This window comes from Xylocopa sonorina, chromosome 9 (assembly GCF_050948175.1).
Source record: "Xylocopa sonorina isolate GNS202 chromosome 9, iyXylSono1_principal, whole genome shotgun sequence".
Classification (NCBI taxonomy): domain Eukaryota; kingdom Metazoa; phylum Arthropoda; class Insecta; order Hymenoptera; family Apidae; genus Xylocopa; species Xylocopa sonorina.
In genome coordinates, this window is record NC_135201.1 from 5,197,455 (window position 1) to 5,217,834 (window position 20,380).

The 20,380-nt window shown below is 53.4% G+C and overlaps 1 protein-coding gene across 20 annotated transcripts in view; it reads right to left on the reverse strand.

The window, feature by feature from the left end:
* The window catches only part of Eph (Eph receptor tyrosine kinase), a 90,104-nt gene that overhangs the window by 25,796 nt on the left and 43,928 nt on the right, over positions 1–20,380 (reverse strand). For all 20 annotated transcript variants that reach the window (XM_076902089.1, XM_076902090.1, XM_076902084.1 and 17 more), the window contains exon 4: positions 13,409–13,488. In XM_076902089.1, coding sequence (XP_076758204.1) covers positions 13,409–13,488 — 80 coding nt within the window. The remainder of the gene's footprint in view (positions 1–13,408; positions 13,489–20,380) is intronic.

Here is a 20,380-nt window from a genome sequence, read left to right on the forward strand (position 1 = left end):
TGAAAAGGGTTTCGCCGTGATGTTTCAACCGTGAAAGTTTGATATCCCGCCGTAGGCTACCGTTTGTACACTCTTTTTATATAGATATAGACATAGATATATACATATACATATCGTATATCGAACTATATCAAACGTTCGTCGCTGGCGACAGACGCGAATCTCAAAGGGTACGAGTGTCGTCTGGCGTTTGCGAACAAAAATTAATGCGGACCAAGGGAGATCGCAGTGAAACGCTGACAATCTCGATGAAGCACGGATCTACGGGGCCCCTGAGAATACGCCAAGGCCCCGTTCACGTCGTCCTGCGCACGCGGAAGGTTCGAGGTTCGACGCGGCTTTCATTAATCCTCGCGAAAGGGGCAACGCTCGCCGCTGGAGATTGACACGCGCGCATAATGCCTCGGATGCACGCGTCTGTCCCTCCGAGCGGGCTTCCAGGGAACCGTTGTTATTCAGCCACCGTAGAGGCATTCGTTTCCCAATGGTCGTCCGGATAGCTCGAGAGCTAGGTCAGGATTTATCTGCGACGCGGAAGAGAGGGCGCCGCGTTCAAAACCGTCCTCGAATATTCAATGTGCTACACGGGTCTGCTAAAAAATTCATAAATCGCTGCTGCGATGACGCACGAATCTGAGATTCCAGAGGGGGATGAAACGTGACTCCGTTCGCCAGGGGTTGGTCAAGTTCCAGTTGGTTAAGTCTCTCAGTGGTCGAGTGCTGGGACAACGGAAGTCCTCTACAATTGCTACTGGCGCTAATAATAATAATAATAATCAGTTAATCGCGAGTCTTTCGAAAAAAAGCCTGGTAATTTGGCCATTAAAGAAGTTGACCCAATGAAACTTGGTCAGTGTCCAGCGAACGGTGTAACGCTTCGTTCCTCCGGATCTTGGACTCGTGCGTCACTTCTGCGGCGATTTCAGAATTTTTAAACAGAACCTGGAGCCAGTTCGCGGGGAACCGGAGATTGGATCATTTTTTTCCCACGCGCGGATTTAATGAACGAGTTCGTTGAAAGCGAAACGGTCGATCGAGGGGTTAGGCCGGGTAAACCGGTAGCGAATTTTCCATCGGCTCGCGTAGACGCGAGTTTGCAGGGTGGTGAATAAAAGACGACTGGGAAAATCCGTGAAGAGCGGCGGTTCGTTGGTCGCGTTCGCGCGCGGTACTCGAAGACGAGATGTCGAGGGTGGAGGAGGATCGTTGCGCGGATCCGTAATCCCTTGTCTCGTTGTACACGATATACGCTCGCCTGTATATAACCCGGTGGATTCTCCTGGCGGAGGTCTTTTAGAGGCCCTTTCGCGCTTTCATTGCCAGCCTCGACCAGACGATTAATGCAGAAAACTGCAATAAGCAACGAACCGTGCCTTTTCTCTCTTAATTAACGCGCGCGCGCGCTTTACGACGATCCGCGGGTTTCGACGGAAAACGAAACGGTTATTTTAATAACAACGTCCACATTGTAGCGAGCTTTACGCTAATTAGACGTGCACCAGATCGCGTTCGCGGCGTTATTTACGGTTCATTCGTTAAAGCGCTCCGTAATGAAGGTTCGACGAATTTCAGTTCGCCGCCACGACCGTGGCCGTCTTGTAATTAGTGGCGCTCCGCGAAATGAAACGAAAATGAAGGGAACTCTGGCGCTTTGCATTAGAATCGTTAACGATCATCCACTCTTAACAGAATTAAAACCTTTCCCCTTCGACTCGCAGAATTCCTCGTACGCGTCTAATAGTCCTTGTCGAGTCGAGAGGAGATCTCCGCGCGCCACCGAAAACTGTGTCAAACGGTGGTGGATTGCGTCGAGGTCGACGACTCGTGGCCCGCAATCATCGTGACAACGATATCGAGGTACAATCGTGGAACGATCGAGCTCCATCCATCACAGGATCCTTTGGTGGCTCGTCAAAGGGGAAACTCGGGCTGTAAACATCGCGGTGGAACGGTCTGGCACGAGGGGAAGGAAAGGCGGCGGCGACGAAGCGGAGGAGGCAGAGAGGAGAACGAGAAGAGGAGCACGTGTCGCGATGTAAATTCGTCGCGGGTGCTCGAGTGGTCGTGATTTAAAAATTAAATCTTAATTCGATGGAATTCGGCCCACACGGTCCGTAACGAGGATGATCTTGGCTGTGTCGGTCGCGCGCGTCGTCCGTGATCGTAATAAACGAAGGAGCGCGCGCCTGGATTGGACTGGATCGGCTATAGATCGTGCCCCCGCCCTCCCTCGTCCCTGCCTCGCGTTGTTTTCTTCGTCTCCGTCTTCCTGGCTCGGCGGCCTGAAATATCTCGGCCAGTTAAAACGCTATCAGTTCTAATAAACGATCATTCGTCTGTTTCGTCCTCCCTGGTGTATCGTTAAACCCGAACAACATGCCGGGGAGGTGAGGACACGGCGAGGGGTGGCAGAGGGGGGATGGGAAAGTAAAGGAGGACGCGACGTCGAACGACAGAGAGAATGCTGTTCTCTTTCTTCTTTCTCTCTCTCTTTTTTTTAATGTGCACAGTCACGCGGGTACGAAAGGGATCGACACCACTGATCCAGATGTCGAGATCGACCGAGATACGCTAGGGGCCACGATGACGATGCCCCGATTCGATGTCACTTTCAATAAAAGATAACGCGCGGCCAAACCCTCGGCGAACATCTTGTTTCGCGAATAACGAGCCCTAGCTCGTTCCGACTTCGACACGCCACGAAACTTCTTCGAACCTGTACACCCTGGCGACCCGTTCCTCCGTATCTCTCGAGCGTCTCTGAGAACGCGAGGCTCTTCGAGGCAATCGAGATCGCTCGAGAGCGCTGTGTCGAATCGACGGTGGTAGACGCGAGAAAAACTGGTACCTGGTAGCAAATTATTGGAGAACGCGCAAGACTCCGTCCACCGTTCTCGATACTTTCTGCACGAGAAGGAGTGCTTTCAGGCTCCACAGTAGATTTCTAGGTTAAACACCGTCCGACGATAATTACTCATTCTCGTAAACGAGTAAATGAATAAAAAGCAGGGACTGTGTAACGAGAAAAACGGGCGACCAGCTACGATTAATCCCGTGGAAACGATCTGACGTTCCCGTGACCGATGGCGCGTCTCCCCGTAGCCCAGCGTCGTTCTCTCATTCGGCACGGGGGATTAATTCCGCGGGATTAGCATTAATTTCGTTCCGTAGCGGAGTTCGGTGTCCCCGCGCGCTCCCCCCATCGACGAAAGGGAAAACGGAATTCGAGAGATTTCCTGGTGAACGGCGGCGGAGGGCTGGCGAGGCGGAACCAGAGGGAGAGGGAGAAAGAAGGGTGGGGTGGCACGGCGGGCGAAAAAATTGCCTGTTCGAATCGTGAGAGGAACCGCCGCGCGCCCTCCCCGCTGCGCGATCCGTTAGCCGATCGGCGAACAAATCGTTTCGAGCAACGCGCGAGGAGGGCCTCGCTCGCTCGCGACTGGATTCGCGTGTCGTTGAACCGGGCTTCTCCCCGTCTCGCTCCCTCCTCGCACTCCCTTTGGAGGAGCCCCGCGGTAATTATCACGGGAAGGTTTTCACGGTAGCGCTTCGAGGGCGGCTAGATTTACGGCGCTGCAAATTCCTACGAATTTACGACGTTCTGCGCGAAAACGATAAAGTAGCGAGCGGAGGGGCGGGTGTCTGAACGAACGACCGTGGATACTAGAACCGGGCAATTAAATGGGAACAATTAACGAGCGCGAAAAGCGTGTTCCAGCTAACGACAGATTTCTGGGGGGGGGCTCTCTATTTTTTTCGGTGAAAACGGTGAATTATCGTTGAGGGACGACGGACGTGCTCGTGTGCGTACACCGTACGAAGAGGCGAACCGGGCGACTCGCTGTCAAAGAGCGAAACGCACGAAAACACGGCCTGGACGTGGCCAGCTCCATCTTTCTTTCGCCGCGACATTCTTACACGCTACTTCGGGGCTTCTCTTTCCCGCGACGGCGCGGTACACGCTCGGATAGTCACGAGGGTAGACAGGATGAAATAAAGGACCAACGATGCAGATCACGCGACAACGATCCAGTCTTGACCGAGGACGATCGAAGGGCCGTACATCTATCGAGCGTCCCGATAAAACGTCTCGGCTCATCGGCCGCGAGGAAGCCGGGAAACGGCGGAGGAAGACGAAGGCCATGGGACTTGCCAGTGCTCGAAGAAGAGTTCATCGCCGCGACACTCGAACGGTGAATCCTCCACTGCTCTCTTATCTATTATGCGTGTTCCTTTCCTCCTTGTGCCTCCTGTACCATATTCTTCCAGGATGCACAACGATGCAATTTAGTGACGCGAGATTTTAAATGTAAGACAGATACGATGACTGGCTATTTAACTTACAACTTTGCTAACTCAGATTTCTTAATATTCTGGGTGTTAAAAAGATCTTTAATCTATGCTTCAGCAAAAAATGCGAGATCTCTTCGCAGAAGTAAATTAATCTCACGAACAATCGAGAGCCTTCGCGTAAACCTCGCATAAAATTTGAGGCGCTAAAGAGAACCTTGAGGCAAGTAAGATGGATGTCTAATTAAACGCTTCAGAAGGTATCCGGGGAGGCATTCCGTCGTTTGACGAACGTTCGACGGAACGTCTCCGGGAGAAGACGTCCCCCTCGAACCTCGCGACGCGTCCTCGAACGGGAAAGGGGCTGCGCGGCACGGCTTCGGACGAAAGGGAAGAAGAAGAGCGAGACGGAGGCCTTTTACCTGGGTGCCGCGGAAGGCTTTAACGACGCAATCACAGGATGGCTCCGCGGGGCGATAAAAATCCCCCGGCGAAACGAAGCCGGGGCCACAAATCAGCAAACAGATGCGTAAGCGCGACTCCTGGGTCAGACGCGGTTACGAGCATCGATCCAGCCCCGGTAACGACCGCGCTTGTCGCCGATTTGGGACGAGACCCGCGTCCCAGGACACTCTTCGTAATTGCGTGCCACCCGTTCGTCGCGCAACCCTTGGCGTCGTCTTTCTCCTCCTTTTCGCCACGCGCGAACTAGTCGAGCTATTCCTCGCGTAGGAATTACCATCCCCTAATCACTCGTACGTGATCTATACTTTAAAACGAATAAAGAGAAACAGAACGGTTCATCCGTGCCTCTAACGAGTTTCTCGTTCTTTAAAATTCCCATTTTCTACTTTTGTTCAGTGATCGATTTGGATTTTCGGTTCGGTTGGTTAGACAGGCGATCGGAAACGCGATTAATCGGTAGCTTCCGCGAGGGAAGCACGAGATCGCGCGAGGGGAACTCGACAGGTGCCAGTTTCGCGGACTGCCTCGGAAACTTCCTCTTTTCGAAGGCTATACCCTGGCTTCGTTTACTTGGTTAAGTTTTAAGCAAACGTTGTGTGAACCCGAAGCTGTTCCTCAGTTTATCCCCATTACTTTCGACAAACCCTCCCTCTCGCTGATAACGTTACCCAGTGTCTACGAAACATGTGTCGATGCCTGAGAAACATGGGAGCAGAGAGCAACCGAAAGATGCGTCTCGTCTGGGGATATACACGGGGTCTATTGAATTTTTATCTACAGTGCCTGTCGTATAGAACGCGGGGAAACTTTCTGACCTGCGGTTTATAGTTTTTCTCCGTTTTTTCCTCGAAATTTAATTAACACCGCCCGCCTCTAATATACTCTTCCACTAACCTGATAATTCTCCTTCTGGTTCCATATTGTTTCAAACCACAAAGATTCCAAAGAATTCTAAGACAGTCTCTAATTAACCACGCAATACTTCACTAAAATGCTTAAATCTCCTAACAAAACAAATGAAAAATTTAACAGAAAGATGAAACAATAAAAATTCCATCTGGAGGCTCGACTACCCTGTCCACGAAGGGTTAAACAGCAAAATCTAGCAATATTTAAATACAACGACGCGAGAAACAATTAAATAATATTCCTGCCACACTGAGAGACAAGCGTGAACAAGGAGAACCGAAGAAGAGGGTACACGCGAGAGGGTTAACCGCTTGCCGATCGTGGCCAGTGATTTCATCCCGTTCCGCGACGAGAAATCAGTAATCGATACTCCCCGTTCGACGGGGCCCCTCTCTGTATGCATACGCGACATTCCGTTCGGCGTTGCTCGCGCCCGCCAACGATTTTACGAGCCGAAAACACATGTGGTACACGGTACCGCAATTCGAGAACCCCGCGGGAAGAGCCGCTTTTTACCATTTCCTGAACACGAGCCTCGTATCCCCGCTCGATTAATTCCGTCGAGGGCCGATAACTCGCTCGCTTAATTTCACCAGGCGGACGATCTTTCCTCCCGCTTGGTAACACTCGCGTGGGTCCTCTCGCGGGGTACGATTACCCGGATTTTGCATAATGCCCCCGCGCGCGCGCGCGCGCCGTCGCGCCCGCCACGATAAAGCGAACGAGCCTGGATATAACTGGATAGCCGAGTGAAAAGGAACGGCTGACTCACGCGCGTACCTGGAAGAAACGGAAACTCGATTACGATATACCGAGAACCTGATCGGGTTCGATTGGCGAAGCGAGGCGCGTGTGGGAGCGCGTACGTGAGGGCACCCTTTCCTCGAGATAAGGGGGACGACGATAAACGGGGTTAGCGACGTGCCACCAGGCGTCTCGTGTCTCCTCCCTCCAAGGGAGACAAGTGCTTCTCCAATTTCCATCTCGGAGAATCGATAAATCGCGACGCACGAAAAAAGAGGAGGAAAAAAAAAAGAATAATTGGAGCTCGTTTAGCGTGCTTACTACTCTACTTTGTTTTGTAATCGCCAACGCGTAACGACGCGTTCGAAGACGCGGATGGCTCGATGGTTCCGAGTGTGGATAACGAGGTTCTAATTGTGACACGCCACCAACGACGAATTCCATCGCGCACCACTATTTATATTCCGGTGTAGGTGGGTTTTCTAGGGGGTTGACAGGAACTTACGTGAAACGAGACGGTGCAACGGGGTGGAAATAAATCATCCACTTATCTGGCTAATAAATATTTAGCTAATAGCCGGCTAGTTATCCTAGACACACCCCCGAAGGTAACGCGATATTTATTATTCCCGGTCCGAACGAGCGGCGCCCCGAAATGTCCACAGCTGGTACGATTATTGGGCTCCACTGAAAGACACACGCGCGACCGTCTCCACCCTCCTATTTATGTAGTCTTTTTATGAGCTACGGGTAATTACTTAGGCGCCTTGGCTCCTATCTCCATAAAAATCGAGCCACGACCGATATCAGTTTTCCCACTGCGTCACCCACATATTCCTTCAAACACAAAAAAAAAAAGGGAGAAAAAGAGGAGGAAAAAACAGGTTCGACGTATCTACGAGCGTTCGACGCGTAGAAACCCTGTCGTTTCCTCGGCTGATAATTAATCCACCATGACAGATTGATATACTCGTTAATCGCCTCGCGCCAACACGTAACCCCTTTGCGCTGGGGTGCTCGTTATTCCTACGTGTATAAACCGAGGCTGTTAGAAATCTGACGAAAGGAGTTGACCAACGACACCGATAAAAGCCGTGGAGGATACGAGCTGCCCTCGTAAACCGAGAGCTCTGTCGTTGGGAAAATTTTTCGGCTGGCTTCGAGAAAAATTCCAAAAGCGAGTGACAAGAGACGTAGGTAGACGATGGACTCTCGAGGTGGTGTCGAGAACGTGGCGATGGGGTGACTCATCGTTTGCAAAAATTTGCGTGGAACCCAACGAGCCCTCCTCGCTACCGGTATGCAAAACGCGGTTACGCGCGGCCGCGAGCGTACCGTTCGTAGCCGAGTGTTTTCTCGCGCGTCGGTTCTCGCATTCCGGGAAGGCGATCCTTGACGAGCGAGAGCCCCCGAAGACGCGGCTACCCGAGTCACATATCACCGCGTGACGTCCTCAGAATTTCGCATCCGAGGAGCGCATTTAGATGCAGATACGCCCGCGGACGCGGTTAAAAAGACGAGCCTGGGGTAACCGGCGATGAGCCGCGGGGCTGGGAGGAGGCGAGGGCGAACGACCAAGGGAGGTAGCGATGAAAATGAGTGTGAGAAAGAGAGAGAGAGAATGAAGAGGACGAAGAGAAAGGGATGGAGCGCGAGGAGGAGGACGAGCAGCAAGTCGTTCCAACGAAAGCTGAACAGAGAGTCGGTCGAGGAGGATGAAGATGAAGGAAACGCGAGATGAAACGGTCAGATAGAAGCTCGAGTGCCACGTGCGACTCGAGTAGACCTTTTCGCCAGAATTGCAGACACGATCGCCACGTTTCATCGACTCGAAGATGAACTTGGCTGTCGGCTCGTCGGACGATCAGCCAGCGATACGGAGGATCCCCTTTCAGAAGCCAAATTTCTCCGCGTTTCTCTCTCCCTCTCTCTCTGTCCTCTTCTTTTTATTATACCTGTATATATATTTAACCGGGGACCAGTTATCGCGATGGAGAACCGTTAGTTCGTTACTGGTTCGTGTCCGTTCGACGTGGCCGCTTCGAAAGTCAAACGAAACCGAAAACTGACACGACGTGAACGCCGTCCGAGGGCCCGCATTTGAATACCCTTCTCTACGTTTCCCGGGGCGGGAAATGATTTAAATATCCCCCCCTCCCTGGAACGGTACCGCGCGACGAGCCCTCTCGATCGAGCCGTCCATCCGCTTCCACCACCTACTTTCCGTTCCTTTTAACGCCGAATCCGCCTGGCTCGGACTCCATCGAAAACTTTTTTATCTACGTGTCGAGATAAATCGCGTCGCGCGCCTCTTTGTGACTCGAGCCACGAGGAGTTCCCGTCGATGTTTCCCGCCGGTTGATCGGCCGTCGCTCGATTGGTACACGCCGGGTGCATACCTTCGATAATTTACATCTAACGAACTATCGCGCATAAAGTACACGGGCGGACCGTTTCGACCTGTGTTTCCCGAAATTGTCCCGTCATTGTTTATTGGACTTTCTAAACGTTCCCGGGCCCTCTCCTACGCGACGTCGATCGGTACACGACACCGGGAAACGGTCTCGAGCGGCGATAAATTTTCGAGGAAAGATCGTGGACGATCTACCAACGACGGGGCACGTTTTCGAATATCGACGACGGGGACGGGGTACTATTTATGGTTCGCTCGCGGGAAGATCGTTCGAGACGAGACTCGTGCCACAGTTCCATCCACGATGGCAAGTGGCATCATTTTCCGGGACGTTCCGTTTGATACCAACAGCGGCCAGCGAGAATTACTTCGCTGTAGAACGATACGGAACGTGTACTTTGGACGCGTGATTGGTCGATACTGTAAGATAAAGGAACACTGCCAATAGAAAATTGTTTTACCATTTTCAGAAATGATGCACTCTAGCGAGAAAGCGTTTTGGTGTTCGAATAGGTGTTTACGCGGATGCAATTCTTGCGGTAATTGTTTTGAAACTCTTGCGAAGGCAATTAGGGATCATAGCAGGTATCTAAACAATTGTCAAGATATGTTGGTCAGTTATATATATAGACAGTGACGAATGGCTCCCATCGTAGATAGATAAAACATTTACACTGATACGATAAATTAAAAGTGCGTGCACTCGTTTATAGAGATATGAAAACTAAAGAAGGTGATATAGCCTTTACATTACGCAGATAGAATTTTTCTGGAAAAAGTACGCTGATTACGCGGATAGAAAATTTTCCGCAAAAAGTGGCGCGATCTATTCGCGAGAGAAGTCTGCGTCTTGCACAAGAACGCGGAGATATAACGCGAAAGAATATCAAGGGAGGCGATCCGGTGATTGACGAGGTCGCGTCCCTTTCCGCGTCACAGATGGAAACGAGGTAAACCCGAAGGGTGGTAAAAAAAGGACGGAGACAATCCGTCTGGTTGATCGAGTGACTGGAAACTGGAGCGTTCTCAATTAATTCAAGCCTCGTATTTTTCCCCTCCACTTTTTCTCCCGTTCGGTTTTGTTTAAAGTCTCGATCTCTCGAGGACGAGGGTGGGTCAGAGTCGCGGCCCTTTGCGAGGTCCTGCGGGCCGAGATTAGTGGTACGCGAAGACAGAGGATAGGAGGCGGAGAGAAAGGGAGAGTATCTTCGGTATCCCTTTATACGAGTTCCGAGGCTCACCAGCAACGCCATCAAAGCGACGTCTCGCTTCGCCACGCACGCCAACCCTTCTCTCCCCATCAGGTTGTTCAAATACTCCGAGCTAATTCTGTTTGGCTTGTTTGTTCTGACGCTGTTCGCCCTACGGTCCTGTATATTAATAACCCACCCCCTGGCACCCACCCCTCCGCCGTCGCCCGCTGCCCGTACTTATTACGCGGGGAACTTTGGACGCCGATTCCGGAAAGCAAAGTGATTAGAACGGCGTAAGGACACCGGTAAACAACCCTGGTCCACCCCTCTTTCCCGTCCGCCCTACGACCTCGATTTTCCTCGGTTAATTAACCCTCTCCTGGCTGTTATTCAAACCCGTGAAACTTACGGAGGAGTCCCTCTTTACCCTAATGCAACGCTCGACCGAATCTCTCGGCGAGTTTTCTTATCTTCGTTCAACCCTCGCGATATCCGACTGGAGGAATGCTATGAGAACACTGTGTGCAACGATTTTTGTTTTCGTAGAGTGGAAAGGGTTAGCCTTGTTTCATCTTTCTTGCGTGCTACTGTTTTCTGTTATTTTGTAATTAATAACGCACGTAGTCGTACCATGCAGAGAACTATATTGTTCCCCTGCTACGTATGGAAAGCATTTTAAGTCGCGCGAGTACGCAGAGCGCAAACAATACTCTCGTTTGGACACAGCTACTCCAATTTGATATTTCCGGCAAACAATAGAATCCGACGCGGGCAGCTCGAAAATTCAAAGCTCGCGTTCCCGTTAATGCGTTCCGTGTCCATTTTGTTTCCGTCCGCGTACAAACGACGGCCTTCATTACTTAGCGCGAAGATAAAACGCGCATACGCGAGTTTGATCGTTGTCGGCTCCGCGTGTGTATAGTATTTGCGTTCGTTCCTCCACGGTTTTACCATCGCATCCGATGCTTCTGGCTGCTGCGCGTGCCCCAAAACTGGCCCCAACGAGAATCCAATTAACAAATGAAAGTCGTACCAAACCGATGGAACACTTCGAACGCGTTAATCTTCGTCCCGGAGAACCGATTAGAGCCGACTTATGGCCGCCCCGCTCGAAACGGGCGCTGGATCTATCGCGCATTCGGTCCACGCGATTCCCCCGGAATGCCATCGGTTCGAAGCGGATCAAGAAGTTGGACCGCTCTAAGAGGATTCCTCTCCGTTCCTCCGCGGCAGCCATTACTCGATCCGAGAAAACCAACGAAGAAGAATTCCACGAGACGGAACACGACGCGAGGTGATTAATACCGGGTCGGGTGTACGAAGTCTTCCATCATCCGAGAAACCGCCTAGCCTCTAAACTCTCGCAGTCGATGCTGATTCCTCGAGCCGCGTCGCGTCTTAATAATAAACCGTCCCGCTATTAAACGCGGCCACGGCTTCGTAAATATTCTCAAACGAATCGTCGATTAATTATTTACGCCGGTCGAACACGGAGTTTCCAATCGCTATGACGTTCGCCTCGAGTCATCCGGCCGGATCGCGATGAGCTAAGGCCCCCAAGAATTTCAGGGGGTAACCGTCGCGCTCCTTCATCGACTGCGCCGTGCTCGAACCGGATAAATTGCTCTCCTGCGTCTCCTCGAACCGTGCTTTTCACGAACATCGACCGGGCATTACGAACGACGACGCGTGAACCTCGCGCGCGACGATCCCAGGCTCGAGGTCGTGGAAAAGGCTACCAGTGTGTGTATATTTGACTGTTCCACTTCCGTGGATCATGGCGGCGCCGAGTAGGTATAGACAGAGGAGGTGCGAAGTGAGCTCTGGGTACTCGAGGATGAGCGCAGGGACTGTTTTTTCTTTTCGGACCGTTTCAAGGAAAAAACGACGGGGGAAAAATATCAGGCTTCCGTGCGCGAGGCCCCGCGCGCGTTCCTCTGTGATCCCACGGGGGGAGGAGGGCGCGGTGGACGTTTAGCAGCTAGAAAAATCAACAGCGAAACTCAAAGAACCTTTTCAAACGGAGCGTTACGCGGCTCGATTAGCGGCATCGCACTAACGATCGACGCTGAAAGCTAAGAGAAAAAAAAATGGACGAGAAACGTACGGCCCGATATCGTTTTTCGTTCCGTACCGATTTCACCGTTTCCCATTTTCCGTCCCACCCTCCAACTGGAATAACGAGGTTGATCGACCAGTGATTCGTTCGTTCGCTCACGAACGAACCAACGAACGAGCGACTGATAATTATCGCTGGTCAAACGCGAAGGTCGTCGCGGCTGTCCCCCAAAAATCGAAGAGGCATCGTCGAGGACTGGTCGACGCGAAGGCTAAACGAGTAACGGACGTACGCACCGCCAGCGGAGCGGTTTATCACTTCGCGTCGCGTCGAAGCGTAGATATTTAGCGGTCGACACCCACACGCGGGTTCTCACAGGAGGAGCTATCCGGTCGCGGTGAAATTTTCAACGGCGCTCGTGTACGCGAACGTATTACACATGCACGTAGGAAACTGTACGTCCTACGACGTTTAAATAAACGCATCCTCTCTCTCTCTTCCTCCGCCGCGTTCCGTCCCTCTCGCCCCTATCCGGCGGCCGTCTCTCTAATTTGTCCGTTCAAACAAAAAGCAATTTGTTACCCAGCGGACTGACTCTTGGTCCGGCGGTGCACGTCCCGCGCGAGACGAGCACACAGTCGGATAGAGCGAGAGAGAGAGAGAGAGAGAGAGAGAGAGAGAGAGAGCTCCCAGAGGGGGAATAAAGATGGGAAACAAGATGAAAAGAGAGAAAGAGCACGGGGTGCTCGCGTGTGAACGACAGGGAAGGAAATCGAGAGGGGAAGAGCGAGAGAGAGAGAGAGAGAGAGAGAGAGCAGGAGGTGGTGGATGGCGAAGGAGGCGGAGGAGGAGGCAGCGGCTGATTTAAACCTGTCTGGCGGCCCGCTGCGCGCTTAACAACTGAAAAACAAACATGGCGCCGAGAGAGCGCACCGGCCAGCGGGAGCCCACGTATGCCGCGCGCACCGAGACCATAAAGTGCTTCTGGTACCCCCGGAACCCGCCGTGTCCATTTTGTCCCCGCGGACACCATGCTGGACCCATGGATTTTTCTCACCGCACGGCGAAGGTGTCGGAGGGCGAGGAAGCTGGCGGCGGGGGCCGCGTTCGTTTCTCAGTTTTTTTCACCTCCTCGGCTCGGCTGAACGCGGCTTTATCTTTCCGCGCGACGGAGGGACCACCTCGAGGTACCCGCCGCCGCTTGCTACCCACTTCCGAGGCGATCGATGATCTCGCGGGCGAGACGTGGAACGGCGCCCGCTGGAATCCTCTTACGGAGGTCCCGCAACGACACGGGGCTAAACGAGATTGCGTTGCGTTAATGGCGAAACTTACCCCCGGGGTGTTAGCTTCCGTGCCGAACGGATACTTCGTCCACTCGAGCTTCTCCTCTTGCGTCGTGTCCAAGAGTACAACTGTAACCAGAGAGAAAAAAATGTATGAGGATATTCGTTCGATTGTAATTATTTGAGATGATTAAGTATGCGCTGTAGTTTGTATCCGTTCGTGGAACATCGTCAGATTTTTGTTTCACGCGTGATAATAGAGCGATACGATCGCCTCGCGTGGCACGTGTCAGATTCGTGTGTGCAAATCGGATAATCGAGGTTTCTACGGTGTATACGTGTTGTACGGATCGTCTCGGTCAAGGCGAACCCGCGTCACGACGAAATCTACTCTCGTGGGTGTATCGAAACGCGCGGGAGAGCCCTAGCAAAGATTTCACCGTGAAAAGTCAACGTTCCGCAGGGGATGAGGGAAACGACTCCCTCTCAAAATGGCGGATCCTCGAGACCGTGCTAAAACACCTTGCTTCTCGGCGGCTCTCGTTCTCGTCCTATACGAGAAGGGTGAGAAAGCTCTGGTCGAGGGTAGGAGTGGGCCAGGCGGAAAGAGGGAAAAGAGGGAGGAAGAAGGGTCGCCGCGGCGCGTATCGTTGCACACGCAGCAGAGCGCCGTGGCAGGTTGCGCGTCGTGTCCTGCGACACGTTTGTAGTGGTGGTCGTATCGACCGGCTCTCTCCGGCTGCTCTGCCACACAACCCACCCTGTCGTCGTTCCTCGCCCCATCTCCGTTGCACCAGCCTCGAGTCTCTTTTCGGCTCGCGCCTTTCACCCCGTTTCGGAATCTCCCTCTATCTTTTCCTCTCGCTTCCGCGCCCCGGCTCTCCTCTCCTCTCTATCGCGTTACCTCTGTCCTCGTTCCACGGTGTTCGCCACCACCGCGACGCTATCAGTCCAACCCTCTTTGCTCCCTTCCTGCGCCCTCGTTCATTCTCCCCCTCTGCCTGCACCCAACCACCTCACCCTTTTCCCACTACTATCCTTCTTTCTTTCTTCCCTTCTTTCTTTCGCGACTTCAATGCCTCTCCGCTTTTCTACGCGCGTCCCTCTTCCTTCGTTTCGCGCGACGAATTCGCTCCCACGGCGCTGCTCCTCTCTCTCTCTCTCTCTCTCTCTGTTTTTCCCTCGATTACTCTATATACCCAGCGTCCTCGTCGCACGGTGTGTTCAGCCAGCGCCACGCAGCCATCAGCCGCGCCGCCCCCGACGCGCGAGCCGCGTCGTCGATCCCTCCCCAGACTACGGGTCCTTGAATTCCTAGACCAAAGTACCACCAGCCGTCGCGGCGTGGGTGCACAAGCCCACCCCTTCGCCCCCGCGCCACGCTACGCCGCGCCACACCGGATGGGGATCTCAAAGGTGAAAACTGCGCGCTGCAAAATCCATCCGAGGCCCCTCTTCACCCTCTTCCACCACCGCCGGCAGCCCCTGTCTCCGCCACCGTTGTCCCCGTCGACTCTCTCTTTGCCATCGTCGCTACCCCCTATCTACTACCACCGACTGCCTTCGACGAGCCACGCAGAATCCCAGGGGCTCTCACGCGTACCGCGATTATCCGACCTCATCGAGACACCGTCGAAACACGGGGGCGTCGGTGAAAATAATTGTCCCGCCGCCCACCTACACCTCTGCCATTTCTCCCATCGCCCAACCCCCGCGCGCCGAATTTTCGCGGCAGATTTCCCGCCTGTTTCGAAAGGGGATTCACCCACCGCTGTGTGTCCCTTTTCTCGTGACTGCCGCGAGACTCGTGTCAATGGAACGTGAGAAAATTCTGCCATCACGGAATCAACGATGCGTTCTTCTCTTTTTTTTCTTTCACCCTTTTTAATCCTCCTATATGATCCGTTATCGCGGTTACGTGGATTTCAGCGCTGTTTCAATCTGGCTGGATTTTCGCGCGCTTCCTCGAACCGTTCGATCAGGCTGTTTCGTAACGAGCGGGTATCCGTGAATCTCTCGCGAGCAGACACTCGAGCGCGAACCCACTCGAGCCGGTTCTCCTCTAAGTCGTCTCATTGTGTGTAATGGGCTTTGCCGCGCGCCGGCCTGATTCGAGCGTTCTCGAGAAAGTACTCCTCGGTTGCGCCGAATTCGCGGAGCCAAGATCCGAACCACCCTCGGCGCTTTGGTTCTGATAAACTTCCGGAATGATGGAGCCGGCGGATTTGACGCGCCACTGTCGCAGCGTCTGAAGGATTTGCCTCGGGTGAAGGATCCGTCGAGTCGAGTCGAGTTTCTTCCGTCTGTCGACGCGAATCGAGGAAACAACGAGCCGGTGGGAACTTCTCGAAATGATAATCGTCGAGTGCTATTAATTTTCAGGCAGAGACATCAGAGACGGAAGGGAGAGAGAGAGAGAGAGAGAAAGACAGGCGACTTTGGTTTCATCGATGCAGCAGACATGGTATGCATTTGGCGCGTGCAACGCGTATATCACGCCAGCTCGGATCAACGCGCGTCAAGCAACGCGAGTCGCTCGTGGAGGAATGTGGAGGAATTCTACGAGGCACGTACTCGATATTGAAAAGGGAAGATACGTCTGAGAGGAGGTGCGTATCTCGGTTGTCAATCCGACGATACAGTGGAATGCATTTTGATACGCAACGATGCAACGCTTCTCCACATTGATACACAACGATGATACTTCACGAGGAATACTTCGCAACGCGTGGTATCGCGAGCGTAACGGAACGAGATCGAAAGTGAAGCTCAATAAGAATCGCTTTAACCAGCGATTCTATCCAGACCTGTTCACTGCCGTCTGGATCGTCTCGTAGATCGACGAGCCGTGTCAAACGGTGACCTTCTCGCGCGGTTCATCGGCTGACACTAGCCCCGGGAACGAGATGATTACCAGTCTCGAGCGAGCGGAGGACAAGTCGCAGGGTCAGCGTCGGATTACTACTCCCGGGGGTGTTTACGCCGGAACGGAAACGATCGAGCGGATCCTCGTGAAAACGGCTACGTATCCTGGCGTCGCCCAATGTTCCTTTCGCTCCGTGTTCCTTTTGCACCCCGTCCTGCCCGCGATCCTACGCCCAGCTACACGCACTACGCGCGAGTACGCAGAGGAACGAGGCGTGTGTTGGTAACCGGTGTACGACGCGGTCCCGTGAGACGTACCGAATTTAAATTTCAAATTTGGAGCGTGTCGCTGGGTGTGACGGTATGCATAGCGTTGCCCGCCGGCCCTAACTCACTCCACCGATATCGTGCGTCTTCGTCCTCGTCCCTGTCTCCTCTCTCTCTCTCTCTCACCCTCTCACAGGCTCACCATATATCCGTCTACCGCGTTCTACCCATTTATCCGTCTATCCATCTTCCTTCCTGGCCGCAGCTCTCCTCTATCGGAAGGAGGAAGCACCGCGACGCGGGATCCACGATTTTTCATATTATTCGAAGAAGAGGGCGCGTGCAGTGGGACATCGATATGCAAGGAGGGGTGAAATTCGGTAAAGTCCTCGGATAGACGATTCTCTTTCTGGATCTGGTGGAGAATCGACGCGAGTAGATAATGTCTCCTGGATCTGTCGCCTCAGGGTGAAGCTAGTTCGAGTTGATCGACTGGGATCGGTGGATGAGGTGCCACGAGGTTCTAGGAGGATCGACGCGAGTCCTCGACGCGAAGAGATCGATACTCCAGTCCCCTGTGACGGGTTATCGTAAAAAACGGGCTCGATTTCGAATTATTCTTGCACAAGAAGAGGCTTTCACCCGGGCTACGTAGCGCGCGCGTCCTCGCCTCTCGATTCCGGCTCGCGGGGCACAATGCGTTCCTCTAATCGGAGACGATCGCTCACGCACACGCAACCACCGACGGGGTGAAAGAAATGAGAATGCCCGGTTCGGCGATAAATCAATAGCCGGGGTCGCCGAAGGAGATGGATGAGTGACGTAACGAGCCTGTTCTTACCATATGCTCGTAGCGGAGAGAGACGGAGAGAGGTCTGCCCTCGCGCGCGTGCACACGCGTACAGACGAAGACACGATTGAATCGCGCGAGCGGGGGAACCTGTTGCCCGATCCGAGACGAGCGGCTACTCGGAGGCGATTAAGATTACGATTTCGCCTCCTGCACGCCACGCACACCTGCGCTACCAAGCTCTTTCTCCCTGTTTCGGTTCTACGATCGGTTCGCCTCGATCTTTCACAATACCACGAAGATCGTCCCTGACTGTCATTCACTATACGCGCGCGAGACGCACCGGAAAGATGAGCGTCTCGATGGAGACTTTTTAAATACCACGACTGAACCACTGTGCTTTCGTTGCATACCTTTTCGAACACGATCTCTCGTCTTCGTTCAGAGTCGCGGATTAGTTACGTCAGTCGGGCGCGAAATCAGGCTTCGAAATTTCGCCCTCGTCGAGCGTGTAATTACAGTTTTAAAGAGAAACTCGACGACGTCCGAATGCTCTCGCGCGGCGATCAAGATTCGGCGATCCTTTTCAATTAATTGTTCCGACATCTGTTCGAGACGTTAACCAGCGGCCAGTGAATCGAGCTGGGCCTCGCGATATATCGGTATAAGTATAATTTCGATGGCTGCGCTCGGTGGTAGTCAGCTGCTGTACGAATGGCAGCCGTATCGGTGACATTTCGAACGTTCCACGATTCCCTCGATTGGGTAATAACCTTTTCGGCGGGCAGGCCTCAGGACGCGCGCGAGGAGGATCCCTCGTCGTGCGAGAGAGAGAGAGAGGCGGCTCGATTGGGCCTCGGCCGGAAATAGGTTATGGCCGATCTTATCTCGCCGCGAAATTTACGTCTCGCATATAAGTCGAGCAAACCCGTCCCCGATTCGGATCTTATCTACCTCCGCGTCCGTAAAGACGAGCCCGTCGAAATACTCACCCGCGTTGCGTGCCTGCCCGCCGTTCGAGCCGATCGGCCTTGCCTGCCTTTCCGCGATCGTGCTCCACGTAAATCTCTGACGATTCAATCTCTTAACCGGTAATGCGCTTTCCAGGAGGATCCGGACGGAATTATTACGGTTCCGCGGTTTCGATCGATCATGGGACGGCGGATTTGGTGACCGGCAGCGGCCGGGTCAAAGGGAACCGCGATAGAGACGATCTGGCGTACTCATCGAGGTGTGCGTCCCGATAATCGGTGTTTGTACGAGTCGCCTGCCAGAGGCAATCGGGCCCCTCGTCGAGGGATGCACGAGTTTCGCTTGGATCGGTAAAGAGGGACGCTAAAGAGGCGGGAGAGACAGGGAGGAGACGCGGAGATTGCCGGTGAGAGGAGACCACCTACGATCGCAGGAGCGCGCCAGTCCAGAGGATATACAACGGTGTACGTTTCTCGACTTTATTTCGGCTCTAAAAATGCCGGGACGGGGATCGTCCTGACACGAGTGTCGCGCGACTCGTCTCTGCGCCCCGGTCTCTCCTCCGCCTCGCCAAACATCGAACGATCTTTTCTCTTTGCAACGAACGAACGACACCTCTGCGCCTAAGGCTTAACGGCCTTCCAATTTGTCAGAATCTCTCCTCCCTTCGCGTTCGCCTTCCTTTTTCTCCGTCTTTACCTTTCTCTATCTTCCCTCTTCTTTTCTTTCTTTGCCACCCTCTCGTCCCTTTCTCCTCCTCGCTCTCTCTCTCTCTCTCTCACTCTCTCATTCTCGTTCCCCCTTTTTCCCTTTCCGCTTCTTCTCCTCTTCCTTCTGGTCAAGTCCCTCTTGCTCGCTCCTTCACCCCGACATATCCTATCGCACCTCGAACCGTTCACCAGAATGTCGTTGACCCATCGAACACGGCCGTGTGCTCGGAGCACACGGCCGTTCGGTTCCTCGGCTCCTCCGCCAAATTCGTGCCTGGACGTAGCGCAGCATCGCTGGACCGATAGAGAATCCGGTCTCGCTCTACGTCTGCGCGACACGAAACCCCCGAGATCTTCGTTAATTACGCTGGCCATCGAGCGATCTTTGGTACCGGTATCGACGGCCATCTCGAATGCCAATCGTACCGGTGGACGCGCTTCCCATCGACTCTCGATCCGTACACATAAATCGGCCCTTAAACGTCTTGATCGTGTCGCGCGCCACGGAATCGGGGCCTGACCGTTCCTACCGAGGGATCTTCCGAGGATTCCTCTGGCGGACCAGAGGTGGAGTTGACCGTGGGAGGAATCACCTTGGCGTTCGTCCCGATCGAGACGCGAGAAAACGCGTGAATGGAACGCTGCGAGGGAGAAAGCGAAGGAGGAGGAGGAGGAGGGGCGGTAGGAAACGAAGGAGCGGGCCTTGGGGAGGAGGAAAAAATATGAGGTGCTCGGAAACTTAACCCCAGTCCCCGATCTCTGCGGGGTCCCGCGGGCACACACGATCTTTGGGTCCAACTGGGCGGCACGGGGAGCCGCCAGGGAACGGTCTGCGGAGAGGGGTGGAAGAGGTGTTCCGAAGGTGGCTCGGCCCACGCCACGATGGGCCAGCACGGTGCCCATCGCTGGAATTACCATTTACATAGCGTTATTATGTTTGCGCATAATGTATGTACACATGTTAAATCAATTATTTAAACAATGTGGGTCCTAATGGTGACGCAGGTGGGGGGAGAGAGATACGGGCGCGAGAGATACAGCAAAAGGCACGAAAGGGTGATACGTCTGTGGATACCACGTGTCCAGGAGATGGTAGATTACCTGCTTTTGCCTTTTTCTCCCTCTATCTCTCTCTCTCTTTCTCTTGTTCTGTACAGAATTTTCTCTCTTTCGATCGTTTCCAGCCTCTCGCTCGCGCCCTTTCTTAAAACCCGTGTCTCCTCTCCATCTGGTCCTCTTCCTCCTCTCCACGAATCTCGCGAGGCTCTTTGCATATGGATCTTGAATTTCAATTGTGCTTTTCAATTGTGCTGCAGCCCCCTCCTTTTTGTTTCCCCCGTACGCCTCGGCATATACCTTCACCCTCGCCTTTATTCCCGTACCCGCCCTTTACTTCTTTCCCTTTCAATCTGTTTTC